This window comes from Trichoplusia ni, chromosome 5 (genome assembly GCF_003590095.1).
Source record: "Trichoplusia ni isolate ovarian cell line Hi5 chromosome 5, tn1, whole genome shotgun sequence".
NCBI lineage: Eukaryota > Metazoa > Arthropoda > Insecta > Lepidoptera > Noctuidae > Trichoplusia > Trichoplusia ni.
In genome coordinates, this window is record NC_039482.1 from 7,291,069 (window position 1) to 7,309,247 (window position 18,179).

The 18,179-nt window shown below is 33.8% G+C and overlaps 1 protein-coding gene across 1 annotated transcript in view; it reads left to right on the forward strand.

The window, feature by feature from the left end:
* Positions 1–18,179, forward strand: part of LOC113494280 (RNA-binding protein fusilli) — a 99,785-nt gene that overhangs the window by 32,927 nt on the left and 48,679 nt on the right. Inside the window, exon 2 of the mRNA XM_026872552.1 lies at positions 10,933–10,967. Coding sequence (XP_026728353.1) covers positions 10,933–10,967 — 35 coding nt within the window. The remainder of the gene's footprint in view (positions 1–10,932; positions 10,968–18,179) is intronic.

The window sequence follows — 18,179 nt, forward strand, 5'->3', positions numbered from 1 at the left end:
ATCTTCGCTCCTATTAGTCGCAGCGTGATGGCATATAGCCTAAAACCTTCCTCGATGAATGGTCTATTCAACACAAAGAATTTTTCAATTTGAATCAGTAGTTCCTGAGTTTAGCGCGTTCAAACAAACAAACAAACTCTTCAGCTTTATATATCTAATATATAAAATTCCCGTGTCACGATGTTAGTTACCGTACTCCTCCGAAACGGTTCGACCGATTCTTATGAAATTTTGTATACATATTGGGTAGGACTGAGAATAGAACAACATCTATTTTTCATACCCCTAAGTGACAAGGGTTGCCCACACTAAAATTTATTTTTTTATTTTTTGGACGTTAATTTTTTTTATAATTTAGCATTAAAAAATACATTCAACTAGGTATAATTTATCAAGCAGAACGACGTTTGCTGGGTCAGCTACTATTAGTATAGATTAATGGAAAAACTCTTTAAGAAAAAAGCCTTGCCAAAGTTAAATATAATAACAGTTTACTCACTCATATCTATCGAGAATCGAGATAGCCTGACTAGTCTCGGACCCAACCGAAATCCTCAATCATGAGCTATCGCGGCGACAGATTCGCAACTCGCAATGTTAACACAATAATTAACCATACTTACTCGAAACTTGATCAGCAGTTTTGACGTGAAGGAGTAACAAACGAACGTTCACAGACTTTCTTTATAATTTAAGCTCAATTTAGACAGACCGGTATTAAAGTGCACAGAGAGTTTCACAAGTCATTTAATTATGTTGCTAATGTATGCTATGTTTAGTATTAGCCTCGGGGATATTCATTTTGGGTGCAGCTATAAAACATTATCGCTATTTTTAGATTTACTTAAGTAGCTAGTTACGACATTATATAATGATTGTGCATAGTAATGCTAGTTTTTATGGTTCCTTAGCCTAAAGGTAAAAACGAAAATGTATAAGACAGGTTCTGTTGTTTGTCCGCCAGAATGCCAAGAGTCTGCCCCTCATGGAGCACAAGACAATTGAAATATTCATCCCTACTAATATTATAAATGCGAAAGTAACTCTGTCTGTCTGTAACGCTTTTAATGAAAACTCTAAAACTCTCTAAATACCACTGAACTGATTTTAATGAAATTTTGTACAGAGATAGAGTTGATCTTGAGAAAGAACATAGGATAGTTTTTATCCCGGATTTTTGAAGAGTTCTCTTGGAAACGCGATATAACCAACCTTAACGCGGGCGAAGCCGCGGGCGAAAAGCCAGTAGATGATAAATGTATGTTGTTACTATAACATATTAACTGCACGGAAAATATTGACAGCACGGATAACCGAGTGGTTGAGGTCTAAACGTCAAACCCACAGAGCGCGAGTCGCGATTTCGATCCCCACGTAGGACAAGCATTTGTGCGATCCACGAATGCTTGTCTTTAGTCTGGGTGTCTTCGTGCATGTGACTTGAATGTTTGTGAAATGACACCGCGACACCGAGATTTTTAAAAAATGCGGGAGTAGTTTCAAAAAAGCCGATTCTCTACAATCTTTTTTCATAAGATTGCCCAAAAGTGTCTCATACTAGATTTGTTTTAGCCTATATCTGCAGATCCCGGCTGTCGTGGCTACGAAAAGCACTTTAACGGGTTATTAATAGTCTATTAAATATTATGCGTCGATAAAATTAATGTTATGACATGATGTGGCGTTGTCCTTAGAGAACGGCGAATGCAATATAACTACTAATGTATGTAATTTAGGAAATTAGCTAGTTAAAGCCGCAGAAATATTCTTAATGGATGGTTTTGTGGTAAAACGTAGCTGTTAATCTCACGTTAGATTAAACACAGATTCCGTATTAAAAATAAACTGGTTTTTTTTTGCTATCCTACTTATATTACAAAGTGGAAAGTTTGTAAGTATCGGTTATGTTTGTTGCTTTGTCACGCAAAAACCAGTGGACAGATGTGGACGAAATTTGTTAGACAGATAGTTTAGAACCTTGATTAAGGATATAATGACAAAGTACAGTTTTATCTTATACTAGCTGTTGCCCGCGACTTCGTCAGCATGGTTAGAAGATATAAGTTATGATTATTTTTTTTCGCTCCTATTAGTCGCAGCGTGATGGTATATAGCCTAAAACCTTCCTCGATGAATGTTCTATTCAATACAAAAAATAATTTTTCAATTTGAACCAGTAGTTCCTGAGATTATCGCGTTCAAACAAACAAACAAACTCTTCAGCTTTATATATTAGTATAGATTTCAGCCAGGGAATCTAAAGCGAACTCAAGTTATGCTATTGCAGTATGCAGCGATAAACTTCTTTACTTAAGGCCTTTGGATGTGAGTTTATTAAAAAAAAACACATCAGTTTGACTTTGTAGATATCCAGTTATAGGCATCCATTATAATATTGCAAACTGAGAACCTCCATTTCCAAGTCGGTACCTATAGAAAAACACGAATAAAACAAAAATGTATAGAAAAACTATACTTCTAATTGAATAAATAACAACCAGAAGTGCAACAAGTCAGGGACGTTGTTGTAATAATAAAGTCGTATAGTTAGCTTGTAATGTGGTGTAATTATGAGTACCAGGGCGGCATGGCAGAGGACAGTGGAACCTTGACACTGCGTAATGATAGGGCAACGCCAATGATACAATCGTAGCATGCTTTCGAGCTACAAAACAGTCAAACAATTGCAACTATTGCAAGAGTCTAGCAATTGTACTCAAAATCAGAGGGTGTAAACAGAACGCTATTACTAAGTTTATGCTGTTGTTTCGTCTAAGCCCCCGTCTGCCCCATGAATTGTAAAAGTGAAACGAAACGAAGGATTTTTGCCGTTTTCTCTGAGTCAACCAGGGTGGTGTGCGCGAAATATAACACGAAACAACACGATAAACGTTGGCAGTGCAAGGATCTCTCTATAACAGCGCATGAGGATATGAATAGATCTACTACGTTTCGTTTTTACATGGATGTCGCTTCTTGGAGATTTTCTTTTAAAAATTAAATCTTGAAAATTTCCAGATTTTTTTATATTCGATATCCCATTATCTATGAAAAAAAAATAAGGATTTTGCCATCAAAACACCGGTGCACAACGAGTGCCGCTATAATTACGGGCACCAGGGCGACATAGCAAAGGCCAGACCACCCTTGACTCTGCGTAATGATAGGGCAACGATATAATAATTGCAGTCAGTTTTCAGGGCCTGTCATTCAGGCACTCTAAGACTATCATTGTTTTGTAAAAGATTGTAATACAAGGAAGTCTGTGTAATATTACTACGAAGGCATTATTTATTTTTCTGCTTCTAAACATAGAATAATACAAAATTACATAAATATGTACTTTTTGTTTAAAAGAAGAATGCGTGTAACCGTCACTTGTGATTGAAGTAATTTTTTTTATAATTCAAATAAATCCTAATGATAAACTATCCATTGATGTAATCAAAAGATCTAAACTACTTAAAAACCGGATGGTACAGAAACGTGACACAAAACAAGTGCAGAAAGAAGCACTCCAAAACTGCATAACTGTATTGAGACCTAAAATGCTAATGTTAACTTTTTCATCATCTTAAATACAACATGACTTGTGAAAAGTAAACTTTTTGCACTGCATCTATTTAACACTTCTGAATATCAACATTGGCTTGGGACATTAAAGACATTCGACGAATCAGCAAAAGTAATGCATTTCAATTGTAATTTCACGACACAAAGTAAAAAACAACTTTTAATTTTAATTCACTAATTAAAGTCACAATGCGATTGACGTACATATAATTTTCACGATTCATATATAAATGTGGCTTTAGAAGCAGTGCCTGTACCTCGTGTAATTATTAAAAAATATATTTTGACAATAGATCCCACGCTATTGCTTTGAAACCAAGGTCATTTATACTTAGTATAAATAGCAATATTTTTTTATTATCTGACAATGGTTTCGTTTGCACATAATAAGCTAGATATTTATCCTTATTACTGTAAGTTATTTAGTTTTATCAGTATTTTCGTTGCAAAGCAAGGATCTTCTGTTTTGCCAAACCGTCCGTTTTTTTAAAATTATTAATGATTACAGTTATATTACGATTTACGATAATGCAGTGTTATTAGATCAAAGAAACGTTACTAAAAATCCAGTTTTTAATAATAAAACTTAATTATTTTGAATCATTAATATACGAACGGACGTACTAACAAACATCCGTTTAATATAATTACCATTTTATCGAGTGGCAACCCCGGTTCCCGTCATTGTGAGTTGTGACTGACATTTGACCTGCGCATGCGCAATGCGAGTCGCGACCTAAGTTTTACATACAATGTAGAAAAAATTGCCCACGAAACGAAACAGCTAGGATTTTTACACAATTAACTTCGAGAAGTACGTTTGTTGCTTAATTTATTTTGTAATTAGCAGTGGAATATTACAGATAAGAGATATTGTGTTGGTTTTTTTAATTCATTAACTCGATTTAGTTGCCTATTCAGTTGAGTATTTTTTTCGCTGTGGAGATTGAGTAGGCCAAAATGTTTGTTTTTAACTTTATGTGTCACAGAAATGTAGTGACCAAGATTTCGTCGGAGAATTGAATAGCACATTGATCACCAAAAAAAAACTTGCAATTAATATACAGGCAATTTAAACATACCACATATCAATACTTTCGCACCTCCGTGCTCGATCAAATCGGCCATATTAACGTTCATAAACAAAGCGTTATGATTGGTTGTTCACATGCTTGCCTAATCGTATAGCGCTCTCATTGGTCAAGCGATGCGTCACAGTTTGAAATTAGAACTGGTGGGCTGGGTTCAAATGGGAATTGAGTTGTTGTTTAACCAAGGAGCTATTAATGATTGGAGGCGGCAATTTAAACCAACTAAAATATTGGGACGGTTGTCAATTTGTTCCAAATAGCAAATAATTGGTGTATGAACTTAATCATCCATTGTTTAAGTAGCATTTTAGGACAATTAAGGTTCAAAACTTGTGACTGCGTATAAGTAAAAAAATGCTGTTTCTTTGCTTTGAAATGGGTTCGCGCGTCAAACAATTGACGTGAGAACCTAATTTATACTAGTTTTAATTATATTGAAGTATTTGTTTTTAAGTGTCTATTTATAGAAAAAATGTGAAGATGTAATTGAGTTTTTTTTTTTGTTGAAAGTAAAAATAATAATTCCTAATATATACATATATACGTTAAGCTCAGAAAACTATACTTATTTGCTAAAGTAGAAACAAATCGTACTTCCTTTTAAGTTTTAACCAACACCGTAAAAGGAAGACAAATAAAAATGATTTTTTATGTACACAATCTTAATTTTCTTTTTTAATATCACCACTATTTCTTAACATTAAAAGTAATTCTTATTAAACTTGCGACATATGACCCAAAACAAATTGCTACAAAAAATAAGTCTTCAAAAAACACACAGTCACGATTCTTTTGTCTTTTACCATGACTGTAACTTGTAACTCTTGTAAGTGTGTGTTTTTGTGTAATTTTGCGAAACATGCTCTGTTCTCGGTGAGAACGGGTTGTCATTTACCAAAATTGAATGACGTGCAGCCGCTCTGAAGGCTACTAAAACATGACCGCCATCGCTTTCAGCATAGTTTTTGATCTAGCTGTTTTGGTGTCGCTTTCTGTTTCTACCTACGAAGTTTGCTAAAGTTTCTTTTTGATGATTAATTTAATGGGGATAAAGGATACCTCAGTATTATTATTCTTGGATGTTAACACCGTTACAGCTAATTTCAAATCTTGCGTTCTATAGCATTAGACAATTAAAAATCCACAACCAATTTATATGAAACATATCTAAGAACAGTCGCGCATAAGTCACCTGTATACATAATCCGATCGGGAGCTATGCCAAAGACAAACACCTTATTCCCCGAGATGAAAATATATCTTGTGTAGGAAAACAAAACATTTTCATCAATAAACTGGTAATATTACCAAAAATGCCCAGAAGTACAAACACTGAAATATCTTTAGCAATAATGAATGGTAAATAATATATGTCTTTCTTAAATTAAACATGACGGACGTTCAATACTCATACGTAATCAATAAAACGGATGTTAACTAAACAAATAATAGTAAAGATTATAATCTCTTAAGACAATAGGCGTTTATATACTAATTATTTATTTCAATAGATTTGACTACGTATTATAAGTAGGTGTACCTACGTACAATCGAATTGACAGTAGTTGCGAATTACAACCTTACGCCTTTGTGATAAAGATGCTGAATAATACGTAGGTACTGTACAATCGCCTACTTTAAAATAGTAGCGATGGTACACGAATTACGACCTTACTGCTTTGTAATAAAGGTGCTGATTAATGTTAAAAGGTATTATTGTGTGGTTGATTTTGTGCTTATGATGTGTACATCCGTATTTAAGTAATGACAGTATTATCTACATACTTGCAAACATTAATTAAGTAGAAGAAGAAGAGTTCTTGACGGGATGATACCACGAATCTTCAAACGCGCACTGCGTTTAAAGATTCGTGGTCTCCCGTCAAAAACTACTAAAATGATCATAAGGAAACATAAAATCGGGATAAAATTTCCATCCTATGTGTGGATGATATCCTGGTTATAAACTATCCGTGTACCAAGTTTCGTCTAAATCCGTTCAGTGGTTTTTGCGTTAAAGCGGAAAAAACATCCATACACACTTACAAACTTTCGCGTTAACCATATTGGTAGGATTTATAAATCAAAATCAAACTAAAAACAAAAATAAGTTGACATCGTAACATCGTCAACATTTAACCCAAAGACCTAATAACCAACATATAAAAAAGCCTACTAGATCATCAAGACGCGGTTGCCCTCACTTAAATAACAAACATCTTGTAAAAAAACTAGTCGAATAACAAAACGTAGTTCCAACGTTTTTTGTGCGTCAACCAGTTACATGTTGACATGAATTTGACACTGCTTTTAATGCTAAATATTCATATAATAATCATAAATATTCTTTCCGATTTTTTTTGTATTATATGGTACAGTAATGCGTTCCAGTACGATAGATGTTACTAAGATATATCTTCATCAGCATCGACTCATATTCGCTGCTGGACATAGGCCATCCCAATTACACTTGAGATACTTATGAGAATTTCATTGATTTCGTACTTCTTGCCTTTTATAAGCGACAGGTAGTGTCGCTTATATTCCTTTTTTTGTGAAGAAATCAGATTGAGAAGATATGCAAAATAACAACATCTAGGTACATATGAGTCAAAACATAAGAATCGTGAAAACACCGGACTTTACTAGTCGAGAACATGTCAGCCACGTTTTTTAAAAATAGTCATTTCGTCGCAAGCGCTCTAAGACTTCTCCCCGGATGCTTTCTACAACTGCTTCCCGGGAAAATCCGTCCGGATAGCAACTCCAACCTTATTCAGCCAAGATGGCGCCGCAGTAAGGACGTCGAACGTCACATGATTGACGTTTTCATGTCCCACTACCGGAAAATGGCGCTTGTTGAGACGAAGGCTACAAATCTAATTACCTTGTGGTTGTAATTCATGATGCTTCGTGTGAATACAACCTTTATTTCTAGTCGTTTGATTGATAGCTTATTGTTTTTTTTTGTTTAATGAAGTTGGACCAGAGTTAGGTACGTATTTTCTGGAAGCCATCTTAGCATGAGTAAGAATGAAGTTTATTTGGAATTCCAATTTTAAGTATGATACATTATATAATCGTTTATGACATACAGATTTACATATTATTCATATTATGTAGGACTGAATGAGTAAAGAATAAGTAAGTAATTTAAAAGAGTAAAAGGAAAAAAAACATAAAATGTGACGTCAATTTTCAAACCGACGCAAAGTCCATGAAATCTATTCGCCAAAAAAAAATATGAAATGCGTCATCTACCATCTTCAAGAGCTTGTTTACTTAGTAGCTGGTTCGCTGCTCGAATATAATACAGAAATCGTAAAAGATCATTCCACAGAGACACTACGTTGTTCAGCATTATAGGACCGATGTATCTACTGGAACTAAGTTGAAAAGTAATAATTTCAAGAAGGCAGATTATGTGACTTGAATGTTTGTCAAATATAGTTGTCCGACGGCAAAATGCTTAGGAAAATAAATTAGCGAATAGTGTCAAATTTCCAATTCATTCATCGGCCATTGTAAACAGCGGATTTGGGGCTCCATTCCATGGTTCGAACGGTTTTTTTTTAACTACTTACTGTACTCCTGTCATTTTCCAAACACTAAACAATTTCTATAAACTTTAACGATTGCAGAATTGTTGGCAGTTACATAATTAAAATAATAAGTTGATGGGAGGAGATAGGTTGTTTCTCGGAGTTGACTAATAACTGTGTTTGTATGTATTTGCCGAGTAATTAGCTTGTCTATGGCACGGTTTATCTATGGATCTCCGCTTATAAGTAGCTTGGGTAAAAAGGTGATGTTTCTTAACTAATAACTAGGATAGTTACAGCTGGTTTAGTTAACTTCCATATTTGTTGGGCTGTTTAAGTATTTAACGATGTAGTAATTAATTACTTATTGTATTTTGAATACTGGAAGCTTTTAACTGAATCTTAAACTTAAAGGTACTATTGTAATTTAAACTGGACGCTGCACTGCAATCTTAACTATCTATCCATACTATTGGTATATTTTTCACGACAGTCGACACTAATGTAAGAGTTACTCTCTTTGCTAAAAAGAGTAGTTTAAATATTTAGACAAATCTTGTATTGCTAATAACTGGTTACAAGACCTGGGCTCCTCCATCCGCATGTTGGCTCCAAATCAGCCCATTGTGTCGTTAAGAGGCTGTGAGTCCAGCCACACCAACTGCCTCCAGAAGCGCAGACTCTGTGATGGAGCTCGGTTTACCGAGGATAGCTTTTTTTCCGGGATGAAAAAACACCCCGGGCCCCTTCTACTGCTATAGCCAGAGTCATCGCTCGCGCATATCCCGAGGATCCCTGCCCGGTAGTCTGCGACCCCCGTGCACTCTAGTAGCACGTGAGGAGCAGAAAATCAAGTGTTTAACTGTGATTGGTTTGTTGTTATCTAATCACAGTTGTATTTAGTTGTTTTGTCAACTGCAGAGATTCGTCAACCTTCTAGAAACAAGTCTTGGCTTGTCTAGGCTGATACAACTTATGATGCGAACCTTGACGGAATCGTGGTGATTTCCCTACATCCCATTCTCCATTTAAATAATTAAAACTATAGTTAATATTTTAATATAGATATAATTTTAATGACGTCAGCGTATCCAATTACATGCGAAATTAAATATTTATTATTATGACAGTCAAATTGTTTGACGTAAAATTAGCATGACTGGCTGTTTCTACTGATACTCGTTTGACAGATGTGCTGCTATTAGTGCTATTAGCCTATCTTGTTTATTTACAACGCTTATGGTTGGTCGCGTACAGTCAGAAAGCAAAGCTGAAAAACAAAATTATTTACTAAACACTTACCTACCTAATTTAAAATTATTGTGTCACGGTGTACGAAATTGAAGTCCTCCGAAACGGCTCGACCGATTCTCATAAAAACACATTTTGTGCATATGGGGTATCGAGTACCTAATCGTACATTTATTTTTCATGCATCTCTTTTTAAACCCCCAAAAAATAATTTGAATGGCAAAACAACGTTGGCTGGGGCAGCCAGTAAACAATCAAAATTCAAAATTTAAAGAAATGAAAAACTTGTTTTATTTCGTAGCTAAGTTATTTTTGCTAGAAAAATCTGAGTTATCTATATATAGATAAAAAATCCAGAAGAGCCTTCAACTAATCTCAATCTTAAAACATTCACTGACGACCGCCGAAGATTTTCTCGGCCAAAACTGCGGGTATTAGCAAGTAATAAAAATATCAAGATGGCGCTTCTTCGATTCGGCCGACAACATCTTCTATAAAGAATACTCTATCACAAAGCAATAAAGTTGAAAATCACTTATCAAGTTTAACAAGAGTCACTTATAACTTGGCTGTATGATTCCGCGGTTAACGCTACAATTATGCCATGACTGTCACTTCTGATTTGACCACTAAACGATTGAACGGATATGAAACATCACGCAATGTGCTGTGGTAAGCGGTAACTTTGAGGTTATAATCTAGGACGGTAATGTTGATGGTTAGAATGCACGACCATCAAGCAATCTATGGTAGTCGTACCTATTTCTTGTCCTTGGAATGGGACGTTGTCTAGGGACCAGAGACGAATTATATTTATCCGAAAATATAAAAAAAAGCTAGCTTCGTCCCCGTGGGTAGAAGATATAAGTTATGATTTTTACCTGCCCTGATTTTTTTCACATTTTCCATTGTATCTTCGCTCCTATTAGTCGCAGCGTGATGGTTTATAGCCTAAAGCCTTCCTCGATGAAAGGTCTATTCAACACAAAAAGAATTGTTCAATTTGGACCAGTAGTTCCTGAGATAAGCGCGTTCAAACAAACAAACAAACTCTTCAGCTTTATATATTAGTATATAGATTACAAGTTTTTTTTTTTAATTTTTATATTGTTAAAACTATTATAGTATAAGAATAATCTTCCACAACTTATACACATCACACAACCGACTCAGAATAAACAGAGGTTGTATTATGCCTACTAGACAACTGATAAACGTACTACTCTATTCACTTTGACTGCATGGATAGTCGAGTTGAGGTCACCATCCTTAACCCACTTTGCTCAACGTATCTCGGGTTCGTACCCCGCATCGGACAAGCATTTGTGTGATCCAAGAACACTTGTTCCGAGTCTGGATGTCTTTGTGCATGTGACTTGAATGTTAGTGAAACATTGCGACACAAGGATTAAATTTCTTAACGCGGGGGTGTTGTTCAGTAAATCATACTTACGAATTTCTTTCTCTTGTTTCAGATTATTGGAGAGCGGGAATATGCAGTGAGGCCCACGAGGAGACCTTCGGAAGAGCTGCAACAGGACAGCCCTTGGAAGTCATAGTACAACAGGTAAATGATCATTTACTACCAGCTGTTTCACATGCGTAATACCCGATCTCGTGGTAGTTGTACCGTTTCTACATCACCATATTATATGTGAAACAATAAAAACTTATTTCAATGTACATTCAAAACTATGATAGTCATCAAAATACATGTGTCAAGTTTAAACTAAACAAAAGCAAAATACGCAAAATTAAGATCTGAATATTTATAAATAAATCAATTTCATAATTAAAACTCTATAGATGCAATATCCTATATTGTACATCATAGTATTACAACAGGAAAATTATTACATACAGTGTTAGAATAAAATAGCGGTTTTATCACCAGCGATTATCTTAAACAACCTTTGGATAGACAAGAAAGATAGGTATATGGAAGTAAATGTCTGGCGTTATTGTAAACAGAACGTATAATAGATTTGGGAGCAGTAGGCGTGTTAGACTAAATACTTTTTGGTCATCGGAAACCTCTACATATGTTTATAAACCTTTTTAGTTAACCCATGTTCACGCTTTGAATCCTTCACCAGATTTAAAAGCTGATCCATTCTTCTAATTCATTAATATATACTAGCCTATATAAGTCCCACTGCTGGGCAAAGGCAGTTCTTCTCGTTTGAGGTAGGTTTGAGTATTGATCCCCACGCTAGCGCTCGCGGGTGTGCGATTTGGATTCAAATATTTGGATCCAGGTTTCCTCACGATTTTTTCTATACCATTTGTCCTAAGTACATATGACTTTGAAAAAGTCCCATCATAGTAATTTAAGTTAACTTATAATAGATTTTATAAATGTAGTTGAGAAAGGAAAGAAACTTAACTAAGGCCTAAAAATATTATCCAACGTTAAAAATCTGTTGTATTCACTGCCATAATGCCATTGTAACACTAAGAAAAAGACAAATCAACCCAAAAGTTTTGCAATAACATTTTGTTTGTTTAAAGCCAGTATTATTATAAATATTATGATAAATGTCTTCGAAGTTTGAAATGCATAATTGCATAAATAAATCCTTTTTATGTTTGCATAACTGATATAAGTAGCTTTTGGAGATATTATAAATTATAATTTACATAAATCATAAAAAAATAGCTACTCAGTTTAAAAACTGTAAACCTCTCGCATATAGTTGTGAATTAAATATAAAACATTGCATATATTAACTGTAATAAGAATTTTTAATCTTTATGATATTAACGTTGTCTTGTTTTACTGGTTTAATTTTTTTTAACTTTGATTTAGTTGACGTACATTTTGGTGCATAGTTTTCTTTTTACATCTGTCTTGTCTATGATAAACGGTAGACGAGACTCAAGTACGTAAAAGCATAGAGTTTCTGCTCCAAAAACCCTTTTGTGAAAAGTCTCTTAAACTCTTTTGATTTATTTATTTTAGTAACAAAATGACCTAAATGTATCTTCTTGACATAATTATGATTAACTAAAAGTAGTTACAGTTACTAACATTATTTAGTAAAAAAGTGTGACGCGTGATTTTTTCCAACGCCGATAAAGAAGTTTGGCTTCAAAAACTAAATTAGTACTTTTTGATAACATGATAAACACACATTAAACGCTCAGTACATGGAATAATTAGTAAAGAGTTATTAAAAACCATATGATCTAATAACATGAAGGACAGAGCGTCGGGTGACACAATTCGCGAACCATTTAACAGTATTAACATCGATTATAATGATAATATTTTCACAAAGTTTATCTTATCATAATTTACGAAATGTATTTTCATATTTGCAAGTCATTTTGCATGGGACGAAGTACGAAGTTTAAACTGACGTGTAGTTATTATTAATTGGTGATTTAATTAAGTACTTGCATACGGCAAATTACAATTAGGTGGCCTACCTGTGATATTCAAAGTTTTATGTATTTTTTTTATTATTTAAAGACACCACTGACAAATTGGCTGCATTTCGTAAACTGTAGAAGTTCCACAGATAATGTAGTTAAGTGAAAATATACACGCAAACTTCTTGCATTGAACTATATACACAAAAAAAAGAAAACAGATCCTGCAGTGCACCTTTTTCAAGTAAAGAACAATTTTCGACTCATTTAAAAATTCAAAATGGAGGTTAGCTTTTTCTTTTAATACGTAATGACATCGTAACATCCAGAGGTTGACAAGTAACAAATGGCAAGTATTTTACGTTAATTACTGCAATAAATCATTTTAATGCAAATATGTTTATAGCATGGGCTTAGCGCCTTTAGGAGCAAAAAATACTTGCGTCATATTATTATTATGAGTTGCATGTTGTTTTGTATATAGTGGCCACATATACGATACAATAATGTATACTTATAATGAAAAGTTAAATAAAACTGTTTACATTCCGTTTCACTATGAACGTTGACTTTGCATCGTTTCTTTTTAATTAAAAACAATATATTAAGATTCACGACTAGGTCCGTGCGGACTTAAAACAAAAAAACAATGTTTTAGTCTTTAAATGTCGTTTATCTATATGATACATAATTTCATTTGAAATATTAGGCCTATTCCAAACACATACACACCTCTAACTTGGACCACTACATAATATTAAAATCGCAGAAAATCTAATACATACAGCCAATAATAAAAAAAAACGAAGTAATTTATTTAATTAATTTGACCACAGTCACACAGTTATAAATACCGTTAATATAAAATGGCATTGAACATTAAAAGCATAAGTTATTGCCAAATCGACACGCCATTACACATGACCCAATAAATCATGTATTTATAAATGAATGTCTTAGCCCTGACTCCTAACTTGATCTCGGTACATTTACATCTCTATTCTAAATAAAGTGACACGTCACAGACTAGATAGAACATAGATAGAGCATAGGCAAAGAATTATTTTTATGGTTATCTCGAAAACCGTTGTATTCCAATTCAATGGGAAATAAGTATTATTTTTCTGCTTTTGTAATCTGAAACTCAGTTATTATTTATTTATTTAATTATCACACTAATCTACCATTACAGGTTACTTAACCTAATGCAGTAGCTAGGACTAAACAAAGGTCTAATATGAAATACGAAAAGAGTAGGTCTAGAAAAAATAGATAGTCAGTCAGGACTCAAACTTGTGACCCCGTGTTCGAATGAAAAATCGTTACGACTCCTTCCGCTTTGGGTTGAGCGGAAGGGAGTGTCCGACTTCTGACAAAAACCTACTCCTGTTCTTTCTTTTGCCTTTCTTGTCCGGGGCTACGGTAACCCTTTCAGATAATCCCGCTGGCCAGGCAGGTATAAGCCGTAATGGAGTCCATAGAGCTTGCTCGAGGTCTGATTTCCTTGGCTGTTTAACGCCATAGAAGCAAGTCCATAAATTAATTAATGCTGTCAGATAAGACATAGTCTCTATGAATAATTTAAAAAGAAATGAAAGTTAAAATTAAACATTACGTTTCTTTGCTCAATCTCTAACTATGGAGTTTATGTGGTCTGTAGGTCTCGTATTAATTTCTGTAATTGAACAAAAATTATACATCACCAATATGTTTTCAATATAGTAAGATTGATGTCATTTTTATAATACTCATAAAAAACATGTACTTAAAGGTTTTATCGTCAAAACTGACTTGTTGAAGAGGATTATTAAGAACTAATGAGTAGCTCATTGTATTGTATTGGCTTGTCTTTAAAGTTTGTCAGTTTGAACTTATTGCATTATGATAGACTATAAGACGGTTTTACGTCAAAGATGTCTTCAACAATAAATGAATGTAAATACATAAAGATGATTTACTTAGTTAGTATGTTAGTTATAAGTTCACAATGACAAACTTTAGTAAACAAGCTATTTTTTTTTATATTTGCATAACTTAATTTTACTTATGCGTATTTATCAGGATTGTCCGAATTCAGGAGCAGGAAATTTTATTTTAAGTAAAATATTTTTACGACGGAGAGAATACATAAAAATAATAGCGAATCGCCCAGTGGTTGAGGTCACCACGCCAAACCTACTGAGCGCGATCCCTGCGTAGGTCAAGCATTTGTGTGTTCCACGAATGCTTGTTCTGAGTCTGAGGTGTCTTTGTACTTTGCACGTGATTTGTATGTTTGTGAATCCCCCGTGACACAAGGATTAAATACCTTAATGCGGGAGAAATAAAAAAAGTAACTTTCTTGATAATCTCGGGATCCTTTTAGAATCTTAAGTTAATGTCATATGTATGTAAAACATCAAGAATGACAGCGGTTTCGTCACATTGACACCTACTTAGTTTTCTAATTAATGACATCAACAATTAACGAGTCCCATGGTTAAGATTACACGGTTGTCCCATACGTGTTAGGTAATTTGTTAAATAATACCAAGAAGTTTTAAGAGTCTTGGGTGACTTTTTGTTGTGATCTCAGAAACTACTGAACCGATTTTGAAAATATTTTACTGATACCAAATATAATAAATGTATGACCAAAGCGTCCGCGTATGAAAATAGATTAAATTTGGATTTTGATACTAAATGTTATTTTTGAGTGTATTTGTATATGAAGAATACCGCTTAATATGCACTTAGCAGCTAGTATAAAAGTATTATTTTTGTAAGGTGTTTTAGTTGAGGTTGCATATTATAGGTAAGACAAAAACATACCTACAGATGAAGCTACAACTTTTTCTAAAGTCAGATAATTCTTAATTTAGGTAAACATAAGGTTTAACCTTTGTTAATGTTAATGTATGGCATTCAGAAGGTTATTACTAAAAGATGTTTGTTGGCTTCTCACATCTGTGACATAAGATTGTTTACAATTAATGTCCCTTTATGTTTTTTGGGTGGCTAAAAATAAATGCATATTTTAAGTTCGCAACTGTGACTCCATAAGGGCCTACAATCTAGATGTAATAGATTTTTGTTACTTATGTATTATTTAGAACTAGCTGTTGCCCGCAACTTCGTTCGCGTGGTTAGAAGATATAAGTTATGATTTATACCTACCCACATGATTTATACTTGTCCACATTGTATCTTCGCTCCTATTAGTCGCAGCGTGATGGTTTATAGCCTAAAACCTTCCTCTATGAATGGTCTATTCAATACAAACAGAATTTTTCAATTTGAACCGTAGTACCTGAGATAAGCGCGTTCAAACAAACTCTTTAGTTTTATTTATTAACTAGCTGTTGCCCGCGACTTCGTCCCCGCGGGTAGAAGATATAAGTTATGATTTAAACCTGCCCTGTTTTTTTTTCACATTTTCCATTGTACCTTCGCTCCTATTAGACGCAGCGCGATGGTTTATAGCCTAAAGCCTTTCTCGATGAATGGTCTATTCAACACAAAAATATTTTTTCAATTTAGACCAGTAGTTCCTGAGATTAGCGCGTTCAAACAAACAAACAAACAAACTCTCCAGCTTTATATATTAGTATAGATATAGATTACTTTTTTTTTCATCGAAATAAACAGATTTGAATATATTTTTTTGTACTCTGATAATGGCTAATTGCCAGACTTATAGATAGAGAGAATTCTGAATTGTTTGCAAAACAGGGTACTGTGATTGTTGTTTTTGTTAACTCTTTTAAAGAATTTTACATAAATAGCTTCTTTAGAAGTAGCTTAGGAAAAGTAGAAGAACCTCACCCCAGCATAATGTCAAAGTGTTAGTGCTGTAAATAAGTGTCACTTCTAAAAACGATGTGTGATAAGGGCTGCCAACAGTACTATAACATAAAGTTATGTACTAGTAAAATATAGCACGTGAAAATACTATATTTCTATAAAACAGATGAATATTTTTATTTTGCAATACTAAAACTTAAAAAATAGGAAATATCTTGCTATTTTTGAACTCGCCTTTCGTGGATTAAATTTTAACTCCCTCTCACATCCCCGCCATCGTACTAAGTATATTTTTTTGTAGCGTACTTATATTTCGGCAACAAATGTTGGCAACCCTAGGCGTGAAGTACAATAGGTTTTAAATAACTAGACATGCAAGAAGTGTTTGAGCTTGTCTCATTGTTTTCAAGTGAGATTTTTCTGCATATATTAAGATTTCACTTTTCAGTTGTCTTTTAGTTATGTAAATTGCATTGCTTAAAGTCATTTTTTGTTATTTACCTAATAAAAAATGTGGGCAAGTATGTACGCAATTGCAAAAATGCGTAGACAAGTTGTTATATATTATTCAAATTGGTAGAAGGCATCAACTAAACAAAAACCTAACAATATTTTCTTCCAAGTGACGTGTTTTTCAACCGACTTCAGGACTTCAAATGAGGGGGTTCCCAATTTATCATTTTTTATGTTTGTTGTGTCACCTCAGAACTTCGGACTTGATGAAACTTCTGTTCCGTCATTTGGTCCCATAAAAATCAAGTTTGGATCAGTAGTTTTTGTTTGAAGTCGGTTGTACGTTTCCATTTTACAAAGATAGTTTTTTTATGCTTGAGGTTATAGTAAAATCGAATCCATCTATCTATCTATCGATGTATACCATCCAGCCATCCGTGCAGACAAAAATTTGACATTTGCACGTATCTATAAACCTTAAGGATAATGACGTATAAATGTAATTTATCTAAGGCAATCTTAAATGTAATCACATCGCTCAATTCAGGCGAAGTCTCACCAAATACAACCTGACATGTAGTCCTTCAACACGTTAGTTCCAAAAGATAACAGTTCTTTAAGAAAATAAGAAAAGGGCCGGAGTTCAAAAACCGTAATAACACGCGAGAAATAAGAGCAAACATTTTTATAGTATGGTAAGTCTGAATCAGAATCCAAAATTAAATGGTTCCGTACCCTTAACGTAATGGATACGTCAAGGGTACGGAATCATTTAATTAATTTTTATTTCTATAAAAAATACCGTAAGGAGTATTAATAAGTTAAGCAGTTAATATAAACACATTTTCCTTTAACTTGTTTTGGCTTCCATCTTGAAATCTGCCATCTTAGATTTTGAAAATAGTTACAACTGTCATCGTCGTGCAAGCATAAGTCATTGAAATCATTTGATCGTATGTTTCTTGTAAAGCAAACATTTTAAAAAAGAACTCGACTTAATTTAGTTTATGTATATAGCCTTTTAGGGTTATTTCAACTTTTCGAAAGCGTAGTTTATCTTTTGACCATTTTAAACAATCAGTACTCACAATCAAGCTGCAGCAATATGGTT